Raw genomic sequence first — 21,344 nt, 5'->3', positions numbered from 1 at the left:
AAACCCCCCATCCCAATTGTGCGTCGCCCCCTGGGAACTCCCATCCACGGTTGGCAGTGGAATAGCCTGGACTCAAACCGGCGACGTCCAAGCGATAGGGTGCATCCCTATAGTTATAAAACGAAGGGGAAAAAACTCACCATTTTGGTTCTCGTTTATTACATTCCACATAACAGAAAGTCGCAACAAAAAAAGATATAATATATACAATCTATATAAAAGAAACTACACAACATTTACAGCAAGTTGGGCACTGTTTAAGAAAGCATTTCAGAATGACTTGCTTGCCTTTTTTCTGTCCCATGAGATTCTGATTCGCTCTAAAGTAGCACAACGCTTTTTTGACCAAGGTGGCTTTCCATAGAGATCACTATGCGTGCATGTGCATAATATGGTTTGTTTACTTTTTGCTGTCTAAAACTTTTAAATAGAGGTTTGAGCTGCTGTGTTGATCCTGTGTTAATTTATTTATTAATTTATTTATTTTATATAAAATCTCACACAGAGCTGTGAAAAAATACTTCAAATATTCTGAGATTTGTCCCAGCACTATTTTTTTTTACAACTTAGTTTTGACTTTTCTTGAGTTGCTGAAAGTGATAAAGATTTGTGTACATTTGTACTAAATCCCTTTTGAAACAAACAGCTTTGTTTAATGAATAATTGTAGGTTTGAATGTCCAATAGATAAATTGAAGACGTACACATTCAGTCCATGATTGTTTCATGGGTGTTCTTTGTGGCATGAACTCTTTTTAAATGTATTATTTTATTGATAGAAGTACACATTGCACTGTATTGATTGTAGGACTCGTATCCCTGTCTAGTGGTCCACTTATCCTCTCCCAGTTTATTCTCCACTGTGATCAACACAGTGTATTATGAACCGTCACACTGCAGCTCTGTTGAGATCTTGTCACATTCAATCGGTCCCGATGGCAGAACTTAAAATAGCAGAAGTGGAGTGCCAAAGGTTGTTGTGCAAGGCAAAGGCCCTTTCTGAATATGTGGCAGTGGCATTATCCATTCTGTGACTAATGCATTTTTTGGATGTTGAATAAAGGGCTCTTTGTGCTTTAAACCACTCCAGTAACCTACAGCTGTTTTAATTTTACAATTCGTAATGCAATAATGCTGCTGTCTTTTAATTAATTATATTTTAATTAATTATATATGGAAAGGATTGCAAACTAAATACAGTTAATTCTCGTTTAAAATGAACTCAGATTAGACGAATGTCCTCATTCTACGAATGTTCTACATTGTCCCAGTCAAATTTAACAGTCGCTTATTGTATATTACTTCTTGTGATACTAATTCACCTAACACAAATTTCCTGTCAGTGCGAATTATTTTGGAGCCCTCCCAGGGAAGAAAAATTGTTCACAATGGATACAGTACTGTTTTGTAACCTGATAACACGTCATCGTCCAACTTAAATTAAAATGGTTTAGTCAGTCTTTTCAAAAGCGACTTGTCATTGCGAGAGTGTCTTGAGGCATACTGATTGGTTTATTAAAACTGCTGTCCTATCATTGACTCGTTTTGTATTCTGATTTCCACGAGTGCACCTCATTGCTACAAAATGTCATGGAAACAAACAGAGAAATGCACCGCTGTTTCTCTTGCTACAAAAAGTTGGAAATTGTTCGAGCTCTTGAAAAAACCTTGAATCAGACACAAGTCGCTGAGCAATTTGGTGTTTCCCGTTCTGGTGGGTTGCTTCACCATTCTGTTAAATAATGTGCATGTCTTGTATATTGCTGCTGCATTGTTTAACGTGTGTAGAGGGGCTGTGTTAATTTAGTTTGACAGTTTATTAACGTTAGTTTGTCTGTTACTTTTATCATTTACTATTGCTTTTCTTATTCAGTTCATTTCATATGTTGATGCACGTGCGTCATGGCAAGTAATACATATTTATTTATGGATTCATATTGTGTCTGGTGGCTAACTCCGTCTTAGAGAACACTTTGGCTGGAAGAACACTTCTCTTGTTCCTGAGGGGTGTTCTCTTAGCCGGAGACTACTGTACTTTAAAATATTGTTCTGTAATTGAAATTTGATTTCAGTGTTACTGTATGCATTTGGCTTAGACTGACAATAGGAATTACTGATGATAAAAAAATGTGGTGGTCCCTTGTGTACCCACAGGTACTTTCCTTTTGCCTCATTAGTCACTTGCCTTTTTTTGATCTAAAAGAAGTGCTCACCAACCCATTTTCTTTACTCTTATTTCTACTAACAGTACTGCACTCCTTTTCTTTTGTTGATAATAGTTTTGCTTCCTTTCTTGTTTATTATGCTTTTTATTTGGGATATTATAGATGAAGAGGTGGTGCAGCTTCCTGGTTCCTAATCACTTCCTGTGATTTGTACTGTTGCTCAAAGTGCTCTAGTGCACTCCAGTCCAGGATAAAATCAAAGAGGAAATGAATGTGATTTTAAAGCTTTGCTTATCTGTTAATACATTTAATTTCAGACTTTCTATTCTTGCAGAGAGGAAGCATTTACAAAACTTTGTTGAAAAAGAAGATAGAGTTGGGTTGGAAGACTTGGAAAGTACAGCGGGCAAAGACACAACGTCTCAGGACGGAAGAATAGAGACAGTAGAAAAACCCCACTGTGGGACTGTTACTGACACATGTGGGGGTGCGGATCACAGCTACATAATTCAGAAACAGGCCTGTAAAGAGGGTTCAGAACCTCAGACTTCTCACTCCAGTGAAACACTTGAAATCAAGAGCAAAACTGCCAGTAGCATTGCTAGAACATGCAGGACTGTCTCTTCTCAAGAGCTCAGAATACTTCATACTGGCCCTCAAACCCAGAAGAAAACTGCTGCTGCTGTTGGGTAAGTGCACTTTACTCAGCTAGATTATACATTTAAACATGTCAAATGAACCATTTCATAACGTGCACAATTGAGGTTTCAGAATCACAAGGCAATATTTAATGATCTAACAGCGGCAGAGTAAAAAGACGTATTTTAATAATCTACAGCTCCACCATGCTTTGTTGTGATATCAAATCAGTTTTACCAATCAGGGGCTAACTTCCTCAATTGCTTTGCTTTTGTTTAGTATGATTTATTATGTCTGTTTGTATTGGAGATCAGTAGAAGGGCATCAGTCTCTCACACTGTAATATGCAAAAAACTACACAATATTTGTTTTTCTCACAATATGTAAAAAGTCCTGATCTTTTGGAATTTCACTGTGCCCCTTTACCCCCTATTGGAACACAGATTACCCTTATGCAAATCACCCAAACTAGCAAAATCTTTTCACCTGGTTTTCAGTAGAATTTGTATTGATAGCCAACCAGAGTGTCTCAGTGTTTTGCTGATGTACAACATTTCTAAGTCTAATATGCTCATACTTATTTCATTTTCCAAGTTAGGGAAATTATATATTAAAGGTAAAACTGAATTAAAAGTAATAACTTATTAACTTAAATGTCAATTGCATTATTTCCTTAAATACGGTTCCCTCGTGCTTCATGACTAGGCTTAGACTGTTTGTGGCATAGGATTTATCTAAACCAAGTTTAAAATTAGAGCTTGATCTCCCTTAACAGCGTACATGAAAATCAAGGTAACACCCTGACAAGTGGCTCCTTAACCCCTGAAAAAGCAACTCCTATCCTAGATAAGGACAAGAATATAGCTTTCCTCTTGAAAGAGTTGGACTCCGTGAGAGATATCAATAAGAAGGTATGTATATTTTTTTTATTATTTTAAAATATATAAAAACTCAGTACACTCTGTATTTACTATTAAGGTTAATTTAAAAATGTCATGCTTTATATTAACTTTTTTATAAATCCTGACATAACTATAGAGCTATAAATAGAACTATAAGTAGAAGTTTAAATATTGTTTGTATTGTATTAGGGTATTTGCACATGCTGTAATTTTCCTGTTTCCTCTTTTGGGGGCGCTATGCACATCCTCCCCTGCAGTAAGCGCCTGGCATTGAAATAGATGTGTTGTGGTAATCCCCCTGCATTTCCTGTCTTGTTGGTTACTGGGAAGCCCTGTGGTGCAAAGGCTTAATAGAAACTTACCATGGGAGGGGCATCGCATCCTAACCCAGCAGGCAGTGGTAGGATGACAACCTGTCACCTACTGATCCAGCAGGTCAATACGCTGCTGTGCAAGAGATCGTACTGTTTGACTGCATTGTATAAAAGGAATACCTTCAGTGTGCAGTCTGTGACAGGTATTTGTGATGTTGTGGCCACTCAATATGAGCAGATTTAGTTAGGGTAAGACAAAGTAATGTCTTCTGCCTGCGCCATTTCTGTGTAACTGCCGAGCTGTTTTTTGTAGAACACTTCAGACTTCAGAAAAAAGGAAAGATTATTATTATTATTATTATTATTATTATTATTATTATTATTATTATGCCATTTAGCTTTAAGAAAATGTTATTTCTTAGAAAGGGTGTCTGAAACGGTGGTAATATTTATAGTATAGAATGAGGTAATCTAATTTCCTTGCTTCTTTACAGAGATCTGTAAATTGGCATCTTTGGGACTCTCTTTTAGTCCTTAGAACTCTGTTGCAATAAATCCTAAAGATATGCACTGGATGTATTATCCAGCAGATCTCTTTATCAGAAAGAACTAAACAAAACATCTATTTGATTTCAGCTCCAGGACAGACTCTCAGGGAAAGAAAGAGAGCTGGAGACCAGAAAACTTGATGTTGAGCTGCAGGACAAGGTGATGGAGGCTCATGCAGCTGAACAGGCTGCAGGTACAGCTGTTAAGAATACAGCAATCAAGCCAGCTTGGCTGAGAAAGCTATTGCTCAATGGTGTGGTTTTATGCACATTCCTTGTGTTTGCTGAGGGTGGTGAGGGTTTGCAGGTTGTTATTTATTTTGTTGTCAGTCTGTTGGAGTTGCTTGTAAATGTGGTGGTTTTGAATATCCTGGTTTTGGTATTAGAAAGTGCTCTACCTGCATTCATGCTGATTTAGGAATTTAACATATTGTTGACACCACATCAATCCACTGACAAAAAGGCTGTTTGATTTCTCCTGGGGTGTGTTCAACTAAGAGAACGTTTGTAACTAACTATGTTCACAGTGAACAACACTAGTTGAGCCCTTCTGTGCTCCACAAACATTTGTTTTTGATATGGTGTAGCACAAAAAAAAGAAATGTTTTTAAAAATCGGTTGCAAATTATATGTGGAAAATGTGATACTAGGGCACTTTCTCTTCATATTATTATTATTATTATTATTATTATTATTATTATTATTATTATTATTACTACTACTAATACTTTAAAAACATTTTTTTACATTTTATCAATAAAGCACAATCAAATATAAAATTTACCTGAAATAACTTGTTGAGTTTCCTCTGTGTCTATATAAATTGAACAGACTTGTCCATCTCCTGGAGTCAAACTAATTTCTCGCTCGCCAGTTCCCCATCATTCACAGAACTGACATAGCTGAAAACCTAGAGTAAAGTTAAATGCAGGTATGAAGAAAATACACCAAAAATCAGACCGAAAACAAACACACCAAAAAATCTGTCCAAGCATAAAACATAACATATAATTGACAAATAATTTCACTTTATGAAAAATCTTAAAATAGTTTTATCTTTTGTTGGTGATTGTAGGCAACATGTGTGTAATTTCACAAAGAAAACAGGATCGCAAACTTTAGATGATTTTAGAAGACTTTATTTACTGTATTTACAATAAAAACAGTGCTTTCTGTAGCATTTGTATCTGTGCCCGTGCACCAGCCACTATGCCCATGCACAAATGAATCCCTTTTTTTTGTTATAAAATGTATTTTATGTATACGGTTGTGAATGTTGGAATATTAAAATAACTGTGTGATTTGCAACAATCACTGCTTGGTAGCCTATGTGATCAGCTGTTTAGCCTGATTTATCAACATTTAAAAAAAAAAAAATAATCATAAAAAGAAAAGTGTTTGCCTTTTCTATTTAAACTTTTGCTATTTACAGAGAAGGCGTTAATGTTATTGGCACACATAATGTGTGTCTGTGTCTGCGTGTGTGTCTGCGTGTGTGTGTGTGGGGGGGGGGTGAGTTGCAGGACACTTTTCATTATTGAAATGTAACGAGTAGAGGAAAGGGTTGCAGTTTTTTTTTTTATTTTATTTATATTTTTTTTAAACTGGTAGAATATGTGCACTTGGCTCTGTAAACACATTCATGTTTGTCTTTGGCCATATTAGAAAACAATCAATTTCAGAACAAGAAATAGTTCTACTCAATGTATAATTTGTTCAATGGAGAATTACAGGGTGTTCTGACAAGCTTGTTTAAGATGAGATGTCCAAATAATATGGTAAACACACAGCAATTTGTTTTTACTTAAAACATTATTATACTGGGTTGGCTTACATAGTAAGTAATCACATTTGTTAATGTAATTTAACTGCTGTGAACCTTTGCTGAACAAATATTGAAATTTGTACAAGGCAAGATACATTTTTTAATGATTTTCTTTGGGCTAAAAGCTCTATCTAATAATTAAAAGAAAATACAAGACATATAGTGAATGCAATTAACAGTCGATTGTACATTTAATAAAACTAAGGCATATATATTTGCCTTCTTCATTTTAATGTGATTTGCATTAGTGCTGGGGGTGTTTAATGAGCAAATTCCAACAAAAATGCAATATTGATTTTGTTTCTGGATTTTGTAATGGCTTACTGCCACTCATAGGCTCAGTGTTTATCATTAAGCTGTCTTAGTAAAAGAATGGGTTCAGGGTGTTGATCAGTTCTCATAGAAATGATCACATTAAACCATAACAACAAATAAAAAGAGAGTTAAACATGGTGCCTTTTCTGTAAACCAGACAGAAATAATCCCAAACTTCTCTTAAGGAATAATGATCAGCATCTAATTCATTTATTTTCTTCCTTGACCATTGCAATTTTTTTTTTCTCACCAAACTATTGTACATGTACAAAAACAGCAAGCTATTAAGATGTGATAAATACTAAAAGGGCCAAGTTTACAAAAGGTTAAAAATGGCACAATTTGAGATTAATTTGGCCTCCCATTGTATTCATAAACCAACAGCTTTGAAAAATTTGCATTTAAGCTTTGAAAAGTGTGCTCCCTACTGTAACCTTTGCTTTCACTGCGTTGTTCCAGAACTGCACCAATCGAGTGAAAATTGGTAATAGAATTTGATATGATTTGTTTTAATTTTACTTAAATGAAGTTTCTGATTTCATTGTCTTATTACAGTAGCAGGAATGCAATGCAATGTAATAAAGCTGTAGCGCACAGAGGTTATTGTATTGTGGCAGCTGCAGTCTCTCTGAGTTTGAGAATAATAAATTACTTTGCTGATCCCCAGCTCTAGTTGAAGAAATATACCATGCCCAGAGGGAACGAGACCAAGCAGTAATGGCTAGACTAAGGCTGGCCAACGAGGAAAGAGATGAAGCCCTTTTACGAGCCAAGCGGCTGGAGCAGGCAATAGTGGAGTATGTACACCATTGTTTAACTGTTATTTATGGCTTTCACTAGCCTTACTTGTTGGTTTTAGGGAACACGGGGAATGAGAACCTTGAATAGGGGAAGCCAGCCCCTGAAAGAGATTCCATTTGCTTTCTCTCTTGAATTTGTAATAAACCATATGGTAATTCTTCAGAATGTAAAAGGAAGGGAGTTCCAATAATTTGCCTAGGCAATGGGCACATCGTTTACGTTCCATCACTTAGGAAACTGCTTTGTTCTTCAGGCAAAGGACAAGGTGAATGAATGGAATGGGGCGATGAAAAAAATAATCTAATATCGACTGGTTTGGGAATAAATCAGGGGGGTGTGACATTTCATAAAAGGGCCAGTTCGCCCAGAGTACAAGGCTGTCAGTCAAGAGTTGCACTATATAGGAAATCAATCAAGTCCTTGAGCCCACTAGATATTTACCACTCCGTCTGATCTCTGGCTAATTATTGTGATTTTTGGGGGCTCTTAAGAAGCTGGACCTTTTAAAATGAAAGCTGCATTGTCCACACTGAAAGGGTACTAAGCAATATTTGCTGTCACAGTTTAGAAGTAATGAAAATTTTACTTAAGGGAATAAAACTTTCTTTGGAGAAAATCTATTTTCTAATAAGCGGCAGAAATTGTGAAATGAACAGGTGTCACCGTCGCCCCCCCCCCCTGCCCCCCCCCCCAAAAAAAACAGTGATAAACAGTAATTTAATAATATACATTTTACATATAATGAGAGGAGGAATCTCATAACAGAAGAAATACACAAAAGTTTAGTTTGTGACCCAAACAGTCAAGAAGAATAGTTGCCTGTAGATAGACATATTCCCTCTGAAATGTTGAAAAGTTGCAATGGAAACATTTCAGTTTCGGTAAATTAGAAGGCAGCATTTTTCATGGTAACCAGCTGTATGCAATTTAAGGATACACATAGCTTAGTTGTGGTGTCCATTGTAATGAGCAACAAAAACAAAAAGAGAACATACAATATGATGATACACAGTATGGACCACTTAATTCAATTACCAGAATACTAAAACTGAACGCAATGCAACAGCATAGTAAAATACAAACATTTACAGTTTTAATAAACGTAAACACTTAACTACTAAATAACAAAGACGGGAACACATTTGTTGCCTGCAGGAGCAGTGGCAGCTAAAATCACATTTATGTCTATTAATTGTATTTAATGCTCTTTTATATGGGAAGAAAGATACATATTTTGGAAGATCTGCGACATAACCTTGAGGGCCTCCATTACTGTAAACTTTTTTTATGCAAGATTCACATTTGTCTGGTCAGAGCAAGTTACTTGCTTCAATAAAAGCTGTTATAGCAAGGCAAAATAGAAGAAAGGTCAACAGTTTACTTTGGCTCTGTGATGTCGCTTTTTTAATGGACATGGTAGTGCGGAGTGCGCTACTTGAAAACAACCTTTATACTCTGGTGCCCTGAGACCAGTATTTTCTTGTGGAATTACCATGTGTTTAGTAAACAAGTTAACAGGTATTCAATTGCCACACGTGATGTAAAAAGTAGAATACTGAACACTGATGCCTAAATATATAATGGATTTTGTTACCTGGACACAATAACTAAAAGAAGAAATATATATATATATATATATATATATATATATATATATATATATATATATATATATATATATAGATATAAACATTTTCTTTTCTTTTTTGCCTTCTCCCACAGCACCAGTGGCATAATTACAATTGTCTATTTTGCGGGAGAACTATCTATGAGAGTACAAATGATTCTACCACAGCAGCTTTCCCCTCATCTGGGCACATATGAACAATTGATCCCTGTAGTCATATATAGCAGTAAACATTAATAACTTAACAGTCCACCGTCAGTGCTGAAGATACGGAGCATTATTGAAGGCTGGGGCTCAGCAGGTGACACTTTAATATGTTCAGTGTCATGATCGACTCCACAGACTAGTAGAATGCAATTACTTGAGGTTCGAAAGATCTGGGAAGTGATCTCAGTTTGCTGTTCAAAGGAAAGGCAACTAATTGAGCTCTGTGTCCCTTTTTAGGCTGGAGAATATTAACCCTGAAGAAAATGACATGGTAAGCCATTCTCTACAGAGATTTCCCTGTGTCAGTTTTTTTTTTTTTATCATGCTGGCTTTGGCGCAATTGAGTTGTGGTATTTTAAACTGGGGAATTGGGAGACGGTAAAGTGTAATTCCCACACTAATTTAGATCTGTACATAAAAAATGTTTAAAAAAAAAACACTAGCATCGCTCAGTCAATTTGCATTTCATATTACAATAATTTATGAAAACCCTAAGGTGCCCAGGAACTGGATAGATAGGCATTTGTAACCACTTCTATTCTAGCTTGGGTTGGCAGTTGTTGATAGTTCTTTTTAGTTTTCTAGTCTTGGGGCCTTTCTGTGTGAATAGGATTCACAGCTTGTGAGAGAGAAAGGATGCCACACAATGGAACTGATTTGCCCTTTAGAGAGTGGTGTCTTCAGGGTGGAGTTGTAGCTTTGAACGATAGGCAAAGTAGTGAAGCTTACAAGCTCTATGCATGTGCCCAAGCCCTGCCTTCTTTTTAGGTAAAATAAAGGATTTCAGTAGCTTGTATAGCTACAATTTTTAAGCTAAATGAAAAACCTGTGTCTGCATACCAATGCGTATTTCCCTATCGCATTAAAGTCATTACAGGAATTACTAAACAAAGTAAACAATGCAGACTCCGGGTTGCTGATCGAGAAGAGTGGAGCCGTGATAGTGGACCGAATACACAAGACTAGAGAGAGGAGAAAGAAGATTACAGCAGAGGAGATGAATGCAGTGATTGAGGAGAGGGATGCCGCCATATCCAAAGTGAGTCTTGTAAAATTCAGGTTCGTTACCTGTACAAATTCCAAAGTATTATGGATAAAGCACAGATTGGGTCAAACTATAACTTACTGCAAATGTCTTGATAAAGAAAGCTACTTACAATTATTTTGAGAACAACAAATAAAAGTACTGTATCTAAAAGGCCTTCATCGATAGAATTTTTCTCCATTAGTGATCTGTATTTCACGATTAATAGACATGTGTTAGACTGCTGTTTGACTATTAAAATCCTCACAGCATCCCTGCATGCAAGCTTACACTATGTCTTGCTGGAGTCCAAAATGTTTACTTGGCTGAAGAATTCCACAATAACCACAGAAATATTGTTCATTTTATATATATATATATATATATATATATATATATATATATATATATATATATATATATATATATATATATATATATATATATATATTTACTATAGCTTAAGCATTCCCAGATTTTTAAGGTTAAAACATTGCCTCTATACTGAACAAGTGTTTTCCCTGAGTATAGAAGCTGGTATTAAATGCAGCTGTATCTACTTACAATTTTCATTAATATAAATGTTGGCCTTACGGGACTCCAGAGGAGTCCCTTTAATGGTTGGGAAAGTTATCAGCAAACAGCTTAATGTTATTCAAGAATTACAGTCTAACTGCTCTCAAACACTCAGAAAGCAAGTACAACAAGGACACATTCCACAGATATTGAAGTTATACAATGCCTCTGTAGGCTAGTCTAATACATTATTTCTAAAAGAGCTCCTGACTTTCCCTTGGTAAGCTTTCTAACGCTTGTTCCGTAGACCCATAGATTATAAAATGGGCATACGTTACTCTTTAATAGTAGTCCAAAGTTACAATACAAGTTATTATTTAGCACACTTTGTGGCATGCAGAAGCCATTGTGACCCTTAAGGATCCTTTAAATATGAACAGTCGTTCTGTTTTAAGAGATGCTTTCATTATCAGTCTATTATGCCACATAAGTCTATATATGTAGTGTTAAATAATGTATTAGATTACTGAGTAAATAGGCAAACTGCTTTCTACATGTGTGAAAACAAATATCTCTGCATAACCTCAAATATTTGATATATCTTTCTTGCATATATATTTTTTCAATTGAATGAAAACAAACAAGCACATAGCTAAATATTGACACCCAGATACTCTACCTCACCATCCTGGCAGTGGGGCTGTATTTGCTTAGATATCGTTGTTGGTAAACAGACCCTGTATTACTTTATGACTGGCTGGGGTCTGTTTTACAACTGCTCTTATTTGAAGAAAGTAAAACAGATCCTCTTCGGTCAATGTCTAGAATGAAAAATATTGGAGTAGGTCTGTTTTTTTTCTCCCTTAAGTCTTTCCAGTTTTTTCTTTGAGGCTTGAAAAATCTTGCTCAGCATGTCAGTGAGCAAGTTGAGTTGGAGGCAGGAAAATTGTGCGTCCATAAATGTTATTTTCAAGAAAAGGAAAAGAACTGAAACCCATACTCCTTTTATAAAAAAAAAACAAGTTTCATAATTCTTATTTTACTACTGTATACAAATCATTTTACATTATTTTTATTTTTTTTTTCAACAATTTTGTTTATTGGAAAAAATATTGGTTTACAGAGACACAAGCAGAAGTACATGTGAACAACACGGCTTGTACCTGTGACTACTCAAGTAATTCTCAAATACATATTAATTTTCCTTTTTTTTGTTTTAAACACAGACTACAAAAAACAAGAACAAGATCAGAGCACAAACCAGGAGAGAAAATAGTAAAAAAAAAAAAAAAAAAGGAAATAAACAGAGAAAAGGATAGAGAGAGAAGGAAGAGAGAGAGAGGCACGGTTTCCAACCACAGCACCTCAGGTTACAATACCTTGCATAGCTATGAGACTGGAGTCAGCTTAAGCTGATCAACATATAGTAGAAAAGGCTGCCAAGCCTGGAAGAACTTCTCCCTGGAACCCCTAAGAATGTATTTCAGTTTTTCTACTTTTAAATAATATAGAAGATCCTTAATCCGGTGTGCATGAGAGGGTGGGGCAGCCTGCCTCCAGGATAGTAAAATCAGGCATCTTGCCAACAAGGTGGCAAAGGCTAGGGTGTCGGCTTGTAGTTTCGTTAAGAGGCTGTCACTGGGCACAACTCCAAAAAGAGCTGTTATTGGGGAAGGCACACGTGGTATTTCCAAAATTGTGAAAGCGTCTCAAAAATAGAAGACCAAAATGGAACCAATCTGTCACAGGCCCAAAACAGATGTATCAGAGAAGCAGGTTCTCGATTGCACCGGTCACAGATGGGGTCCACGTCCGGGTAAATTTTAGCTAATTTGATTTTTGAAAGATGTAACCGGTGTACAATTTTGAATTGTATTAGCCCATGACGGGCGCAGATTGATGAGGAATGTATTCTCCCCAGGACGGACTCCCACACTTCATCTGGAAGCTCAAGATCCAGATCCTGTTCCCATGCGTTTTTTATTGATGATAGAGACAGGCAATGCAAGGAGAGGATAGTGCCATAAATTTCTGACATGATTCTACTACAGCTGGGATTGCGATTAAATCTAGAATCAATATGGCATTCAGGTGGAAGGTGAGGAAAAGTGGAGGTCTTATTTCGCGCGAAGTCACAGATTTGAAGGTAGCGGAAAAAATGTGTTTGTGGTAAATTATATTTTTGCCGGAGTTGTTCAAATGAAGCAAAGCTGCCTTCAATGTAAAGGTCCTTAAGACAGCAAATCCCATTGCGATGCCAAATATTAAAGGCCTTATCTACAAGTGAGGGAGGAAATAAGTGATTGGCTTTAGTTGGAGTAAATGTTGAGAGTGATGACAGACCAAAGCGCCTTCGGAATTGAATCCAGGTTCGGAGACAGTGAATAACAAGTGGGTTAGTGCTATACTGAGATGGAGAAAATGGTATAGAAGAACACAATAGTGCAGACACTGAGGATGCTTTACACGAGGCTTCTTCTAGATATAACCATTCAGGCTGTTCATGCTGGGGGTGGACCTAACCAATACAGCATATTACGGATGTTGGCGGCCCAATAGTAAGATTGGAAGTTCGGAAGACCTAGACCTCCGCCTGGTCTCAGTCTCTGAAGATAGTCTCTCCGAATTCTAGGGCTCTTTCCAGGGAGATAGGACGGTATGAGCCACAGTCCAGAGGGTCCTTTTTCTTTTTTAACAGTAGTGTAATACATGCTTCACTTAGTGTCGGAGGCAAAATTGCACATGACAGGGAGTTTGAGAACATAGAGTTCAGAAGTGGACACAGTTTGGTGCTAAATCTTTTAAAAAACTCTAAGGGGAAGCCATCTGGGCCGGGCAATATGCCACTCTGCAGATAACTAATTGCTAGAGTTATTTCTTCCAATGTTATAGGTTCCTCTAAACCAGCCTTGGAAACTGGATCTACCGTGGGAATACTGAGATTTTCAAAGAAGGAATCTATTAGGGGGGGGTCGGCAGGTGACTCTGATGTGTATAGCGAGGAATAGAATGATTTAAACTGGTCATTTATCTCCACCTGATCTACAGTGGGGATTCCTGTTATGGTATTAATTTGCGTAATAAGGTGAGAGGCTGCTGATTGGCGAAGTTGGTGTGCTAGTAGTTTACTGGCTTTATCTCCATATTCATACACTGCATGTCGGGATTTAACCAAAAGCTGTTCAGCCTGCCTCGAAGAGAGAAGATCAAATTCACTTTGAAGCATTAATCGCTGTTTATAAAGAGCAGGAGTGGGGGAGCTGGCATATTGCTGGTCTGTTTGTAAAATTTGGTCAGTTAGCTCAGCAATTCTCTTATTGTGGCGTTTATTAGATTGAGCAGAGTAAGATATAATTTGGCCCCTCAGATAGGCTTTCAGTGTTTCCCATAGGGTGGATGGGGAGATGTTTGGGGTGGCATTAGTTTCAAGGAAAAAATCTATTTCCGAGGATATGAACTGAGCAACAGGGTGTTAAAGCGCCAAGATCGCAGTGAAATTGGCTTATTGGGACATTTTACATTATTTTTGAAATCGTAGATGATAACTGCACAATATGCGCATGACAAATGACAAAGTGGTCTTCTTTATCTTTAAAACAATTCATGGATGTTCAGAGGAGTGTGTATTAATCGGTAAAATGGCCAAAATCCTGTTTTGAAATAATACCCAACAACCCTTAGTAATTTTAATGCAGAACGTATATCAGGTGATAGTGCTATGCACTATTCAATGTTACAGTCTATGCTGGGAAAAGGGGTCCCAATTGTCCACCCCCATACCTGCCTTATTGTCTACCTTATATATGCCAATATGGTGTGTTGATGATTGTATTTACCGAGGCATCCCCGTTACTTAGGAGCACAGAGGTTCATCAGGGCTTTCTGCATGCAAGTCAATGGGCTGGTATTGCCAGTCAATCATCGTTCGGGCAGACTCATCAGGAATTTCTCTGCAGGTCAGATTTATCTACCCCTGGGATAAAAGATCAGCCTGAAGCAGTGTTCTCCCTGTAGACTAATATCGTGGCTCATAGGAGTAGAACTTTATAGTAGCAATTAATAAAGTCAGTTCTTATAATGTGTAATCTATACAGTCATTTTAATACATGCTAGGGGGAGCTTCTTACAAAATATTATTGTTTTATAATGTGAAATATGAAGGTTGTAAATTCAAACTAATTCTGTATTCCTAAGTAGGTGGTCACAGACCAAAATGTGCACTGCCTTTGCAAAGAGTGGTATTTCTGCAACAGGATTTAATATGAGAAGTAGACATATTTATACTGGGGTTTCCTCCTGTTGTCTTCTCTGTTGGTTGCTTTCCTAGATCCTTTCAAATTGCAGGTTGAGCTCAACTGGAATGAATAGGGATGCATTAGCCATGGGGAGAATAAAGAGAACAGCGTGTACAATAGAACTACTAAACACGCTGGCCAAATGCACCTACATGCAGAGCCTGCTGTGCAGGGGCATAGTGTCTACAAAAAAAACAACAGAATTTACACAGACCAGCATTTCAATCAAAATGCAAATAAGTGAAGCTTGATCCACTTCAAAACACCGTCTATTAACAACTTATCAGATCTTGTCTCTAACCTCATATTGGTTTGACATATTCTTGAAACAGTTGACATATTATTGGTGTTATCAGATGGCTGATTTATCATGTGTCCAGAGTAAAACCTCTGTGTAAGGTTAATTGTAACTTTGTTGATGGGAACTCATTGCTGTATCCCAGGGATTATATTCAGGTTTCACAGACCATTCATAGTCACTTTGTTTATGTTAAAATATATATTCTATGCTGTTTTCTTTTACATGCTTGATGTACAAATCTTTTTTCAAATAACCCTTTCTCCTAGCTTTAATTTCCAAATTTTAAGTACTGATGTTGATCACATTTACTTGAGTCATTCAATGTTTTGGGTGCACTCTGTATATGGTTGGAAATCATTTGAAGATTGTTGTTATTATAGTTGAAGTGTATAACAAGAACTGTTTGAACTACTCTGTAGAAGGTTTTGGCTAACACTTTAAATAAACAAGTGTTTTCTTATCTGACCGCTACTATTTTAAAAGCAGCTTCTGTAAATTACCCCTCGTAAATGAAAGGTTAGTTCAGATTTAAATACATTTTCTCAAGTGCTTCCAAACATCTGCTGCCTTAAATCCATAACTCACATTGACACCAAAGAGTGTTTTGTATTTTGTCTGGAAGAGAGTGGTATTATTTTTGTCTGCAGAGGAAGAACTTGTGCAATGTCCTAGTTGGAGGGGTGTTTGCCCAGCATTTCAGGACAGGGGTTTGAATGTTGAAAAATTGTTACTGTCAGTAATGGAGATAGTTTACATTCCTGCTAAGTGTCCTTTGGTCTGGGAATGCAAGCATGGCCACATTGCCAGGGAGGGAACATATGGATCTGTATAAAACATCATACTTACAATAACAGAAAAATGTATACCACTGTGATCTGAAAAACAGCAGACAGTGTGTTCAGTATAGGTATGTTTCAGCAGTGTCTCAGCTTGGGAGCGACTCCCAGCATTTTCGAACATCTCCAAGATTAGACTTGCCTGGAAAATCACTGTGAAAACATTGTTCTCAGTTGGAAGAACTATTGTGTTGACCTGCTTTCAAACTCAGGAAAAATAAACTGCTTTACAGAGTTTACAAACTAAATACATTTTCACTAAGTACTGTGTAAGTTCTAAATCAGTACTGATAATTAGGGGTCTACTTAAATCGTGGTAAATATAAGTATTTTTTGCGGGTAGGTTATGGAATAAAATTAGGATTTCACAGACCTGTTTAAGCATTAAATAAACCTAAGTAGAGAATATTTCAGAGTACTATAAAAGCCTAAACATAGTGCTACTTGCTTTCTTACTAAAACAGAGTGCTGTCATTTGTTAAAGGCAAGCATGCAGCATCCCCCAGCAGTTGCTGCCGACATTCTCTGTCTGGTGTGGACTTGCCCATACATTGAGACTGCATGTTTTGCATCCACTGAATTGGTTGGAAGTGTAAGGCAAAGCTTTACCAAGTAATACAGATGTGGAAATCGATTAGAAACAGTCCCAAAACTCGGTTACCCAAGGGCATCTGGCATACTTTAATAAAGGCAATATATGCAGCACGCTCGTTGTCATGTTATTTGTCCCTTCCAATAATTTATTTTATTAGTACCGAGTCAAAACAAAGAAAATGTGCCTATTCGGGTATAAATTCTAACTGCATTTAAAATGTAGTTTGCGTCACTTGCGTTGTGAAGTAGTTCATTTAAACAAGGTTTATTTTTTTTTTCTGTCTGTACTTGTCCGGTATGCATTGCCCCTAAAAGAGGTGAATTTCCTGATTTCCGTGACCCCTACTGATAATGCAATAAACAAATGTTTATACTGTCTTTATAGGAATTTAACGATCCAACATCAAGCATTAACATGCTTCTGAATTAACTATCATAGTTAAAAAAAAAAAAAAAAGGTTGTCCGTTAGAAATGCATGTCTCAATTGCAGAACAAAATGTAAAGTCTACATTTTCATAAGTATTTTTAGTGTTGCTTTCCATCCCCCATTGATGCTGATGTGTTGGTGGCACTATTGGGTTATTATAGGATGTGGTACCAGTATTGTATTTAAAATATCATTGGTGATTTTCTAGACTATCCATGTCTTCTTTTTTTAAAGCATAGTTCCCAATCCCAACCTGCAAACAAGCCTAACACCAAACATTTTATACTTTTCACCCTTGAGATAGAAGCCTTCTAACTAGACTTTGTAAAGAAGGTCTTATCGCAGCTCGTTTATGAGCTTTATATAATGCATTAACCATATTTGAATCGTGACCATGAAAGACAACCGTTTTCTTAGATAGGGTGCAATTATAAAGCCAAGCTCTTATTGAAAGCGCTGGTTGCCATGTGTGCACAATCGTGTTGACTTGAGATATTGCATTATTATCGCAATAACATGACATGAAAACTGAACTTTCACGGTGAATAAATCAAATTTAAAGCCCAAATATCCAGTTATAATGGGACAATTGGTCTCGGGAGCTGTGGGTAATGCCAGGTGATTATTTTATACTCGCTTTTCAGTCCCCCCACCCTTTTATACAAGCGAACAGGCACAATGCATATCTTTGCAATGGTAAGTAGTGAGAGACAATCTGCTGTCTGACAGCCGCTGTCACTGTTCATGAAACCTAGCATCACATGATGGATGTTTTTGTCCTTATAACATCTTATTATAATCTTATTTTAAGACTTAAATTAATTGGTAAGTTATTTGTGCTTTTATTCAAAACAAACTGATCATTCAAACATCTCTTTATTTTGCAAGGTCTTTGCAAACCGTGATGAAGTTGACCTTGACCTGCAGAATCTAAATGCCTTATTTTGAACCCTTCAAAAACAAACCCGGCAAAGGGAAAAGGTGGCAGGGCAACTGGAGAAGCATGCATATATTTGGACAAGTTAAATGCTGAGCCCTGCAAGAGCTTTGGCTGAAGACAATTTTGTGCTAATATATTCAAAGAGATTCTTTCCCTTTTTCACAGTGCAAATGCTTAGAGCAGGAGCTTCATCATCTGAAAGAGCAGAGCCAGACTTCGGCAAACAACATGAGACATCTGACTGCCGAAAACAATCAGGAACGTGCTCTGAAGGTAAATCTCCTTCCAAGCTCCAGGCAAATTAAGGTTATGAGGCCTGGGTACCTACTCCACTGTGCGCTGCATATATCAGCTGTGTACATTTCAGAGCAAGTACACTCGGGTGTTTGCCAACAACCCCTTCTTTAAACACAGATACAGCACCCCTCTGCCAGGGTTTTATTTATTTATTTGAAAAACAGCAATAACGCAAAGCACACATCCTTGAAATTTACAAGGTTATATCACAGCAAGTTTTTTTTATTTTATTTTTTTTTATCTTTATTTTATTTTACTGATGTCATCTGTAGGCTGTCTTACATTTTAATAAAATAGAAAAAATGTGAGTATATATACGAGTGCCCTAATATTTACTCAAATGTAACTGCATAAGTCCATGGCTTACTTTGCTCTATGTTAGTAGTAATAAACCTGTTGACCTAGGCTATTGATGACCACATATTTGACAGCATTTGAAATTAGCTCTACAATCAAAAATAAGTCATGCTACTCAACCCTTCAGAGTCAAACAGAAGCTTGTTTGAATTTGGGGAAATGAGATAATTGGTTGATTTGTATCAAAAAACACCACTGTTAACCAGACCATATTGAGAACATTATCTTCAGATTATCATGATCAAGTCTGTAGTGGGAACAAAAATAAAAAGGGCTTTTAAAAATAATTGGCCTTAAAATACTTCGATGAGCAGACCAGAGAAGGTCAATTTGTTTAGTTTTGGACCTGGTTTGATCTAAACCCTTAAATAAATACCATAATTGGCTCATACTACAAATTATAAAAGGCTTTAAAACCAGCACTACACCATAACACAGCAACCAGCATTCAACTTTGTACTGCTGTTTTCCAACTAAGAAATGTTAAAAGAAACGTAATAAAAACATTTATGATATTTCGACTAGAAGCCTTTATCCATGTCTTCAAATGTTTTATAATTATGGGTGTTTTCCAAATATATCTTAAATATTCTTATTTTAACTCTTTAGAGCTATTGAGTATTACATGTGTATTTATTTATAGTATGTAAAGCTGGTCAGGGGTTCATTTGTAAACAAAAAAGTACCGGTACCAGATCTTACAATTCAGAAATGACGTTTTGCCGTATGGGTTGTGAATAAAACTAGTAATTGTCTTACTCAGATCTTGCATCCTAAAATATATCATTGCAGAACACTTTTTTCATTCAATTCATGGAACAGGAAAGTTTTTTTTTATTGTATAGGTTATGTACACACAGTTATTTTTTGCAACAATTGTTTTCATAATTTGCAAACTGTATACTGCTCGCCTGTCAGACAAAAAGGTACCGGATGCAATGGATGGGTTCCAGAATAGTACGGTTACCATAACAAACCGTACTACTTTTTAATGATATGTGTGCATGCATGGATGTGAGCTTGTTTGTATCAATGTTAACTCCAGCTAACAAACATTTGCTTGTGGATTTACAGATTATGGCCTTGCTGGCAAGTACAATTGAGCACTGGTGAGCCACATTCAGGCATTAAAGTCAGAATTGCGTCTGCAGTGATAATTTATAAATAATGCAACGGGACAGCAATGAGGAGGACATAAAAAGCTATGTTAAATGGTTTTATATATTTAGAGTGCTGGAATAAACTGGTGACTGGGATATCGCAAGACAAACCCCAATTTTTAATTCCCCTTACTGTGAATATACTTTTATTTTAAGGTTTCTGATTCACTGATGATGTAAGGCTGGCCAGATTTTAGGTTTTGTACACAAGTGTATTTCTTAGTGACTCCTTTTGATCGTTTATTAAGAAAGATATTAAATTGTGTTATTAATGTAGCGCTTGGTTTCTCAGTAAATCCCCTTAATTATAGATTGACTCCTGGGATTACAGAGTTAGGTTTTTAATTTAAAATGAAACGAGAACAGCTGTTGTAAAATGAGGCTACAGTGCTGAGTACAGAGCCACAAAACACTTTGAAAATAAACATGGCATCATATGTTATTGCAAAAAAGGTATTGCTATAGCAATACATTATTTTTGTTTGGCAGTGAAAATTATCATATTTTTAGGATTCATACATTTTCTCTAATGAAATATTGTCAAATACAAGCGATTAAGATTTCGAAGCAATCCGCTTATTTAGACCAATGTTCGATCTTTTCTCTGTTGATTCTCTTTTATTGTTTATTTCAGAACTCAAGATTATAAGAACTAATGCTTTTTCTTTCCAAATATTTAATTTCTCATACTTAATTTTGCCATTTGTGTATTTCAGTATTTGTGTTCATGTATTAAGGCCACTTCAGTTTATCCTGTTTGAAATATTGAGTAATTGTCAAGACAGTGCCATGTTCTGTCATAATCAAACATATGAAGTCTTTAAAGTCCTTGTGCTGCAGCTCTTTGAAGTATTCAGTACAGTCTACTCAGTGACTTAAGTATCACTATAAACATATTGCTTTATTATGTAGTTTTATAAATTGAACAAAGTATTTGGATCTTAGTATCCTATGAAGAAAGAAAGAAAATATAAACTAATCAGCATCTGTAAAACACTAAAATGAAGTTTCAAAAACAAAAAATCTGACAGAATATAATTGTGTGTGTGTGTGTGCCATGCAATTGTGATATTAAACTCTTTTATCTGATGTTTTTACATTGTTTTCAGCAGCATTGTATCACTTCTTAAAAAGCCTTTCTTTTACAGTACACTTTTACTACATGCTATTTTAGTTACCACTTGAGGAGCTCTTCCTGCATAACGTAAATGAACAGTTTAGTAGTAAAATCTGTTGGCGTGCCACACACTCTTG

General features: G+C 36.3%; 1 protein-coding gene across 5 annotated transcripts in view; it reads left to right on the top strand.

The window, feature by feature from the left end:
• LOC117422431 (mirror-image polydactyly gene 1 protein) overlaps positions 1 to 21,344 on the top strand; it is a 64,662-nt gene that overhangs the window by 20,353 nt on the left and 22,965 nt on the right. For all 5 annotated transcript variants that reach the window (XM_058991651.1, XM_058991655.1, XM_058991652.1 and 2 more), the window contains 7 exons: positions 2,499 to 2,853; positions 3,579 to 3,714; positions 4,656 to 4,761; positions 7,375 to 7,504; positions 9,580 to 9,613; positions 10,211 to 10,381; positions 18,442 to 18,549. In XM_058991651.1, the coding sequence (XP_058847634.1) occupies positions 2,499 to 2,853; positions 3,579 to 3,714; positions 4,656 to 4,761; positions 7,375 to 7,504; positions 9,580 to 9,613; positions 10,211 to 10,381; positions 18,442 to 18,549 (1,040 nt within the window). The remainder of the gene's footprint in view (positions 1 to 2,498; positions 2,854 to 3,578; positions 3,715 to 4,655; positions 4,762 to 7,374; positions 7,505 to 9,579; positions 9,614 to 10,210; positions 10,382 to 18,441; positions 18,550 to 21,344) is intronic.

Source organism: Acipenser ruthenus, chromosome 18 (genome assembly GCF_902713425.1).
Source record: "Acipenser ruthenus chromosome 18, fAciRut3.2 maternal haplotype, whole genome shotgun sequence".
Taxonomy (NCBI): Eukaryota; Metazoa; Chordata; class Actinopteri; order Acipenseriformes; family Acipenseridae; genus Acipenser; species Acipenser ruthenus.
Note: the sequence above shows the minus strand (reverse complement) of the source record. Positions and strands in the feature narration are given on the sequence as shown.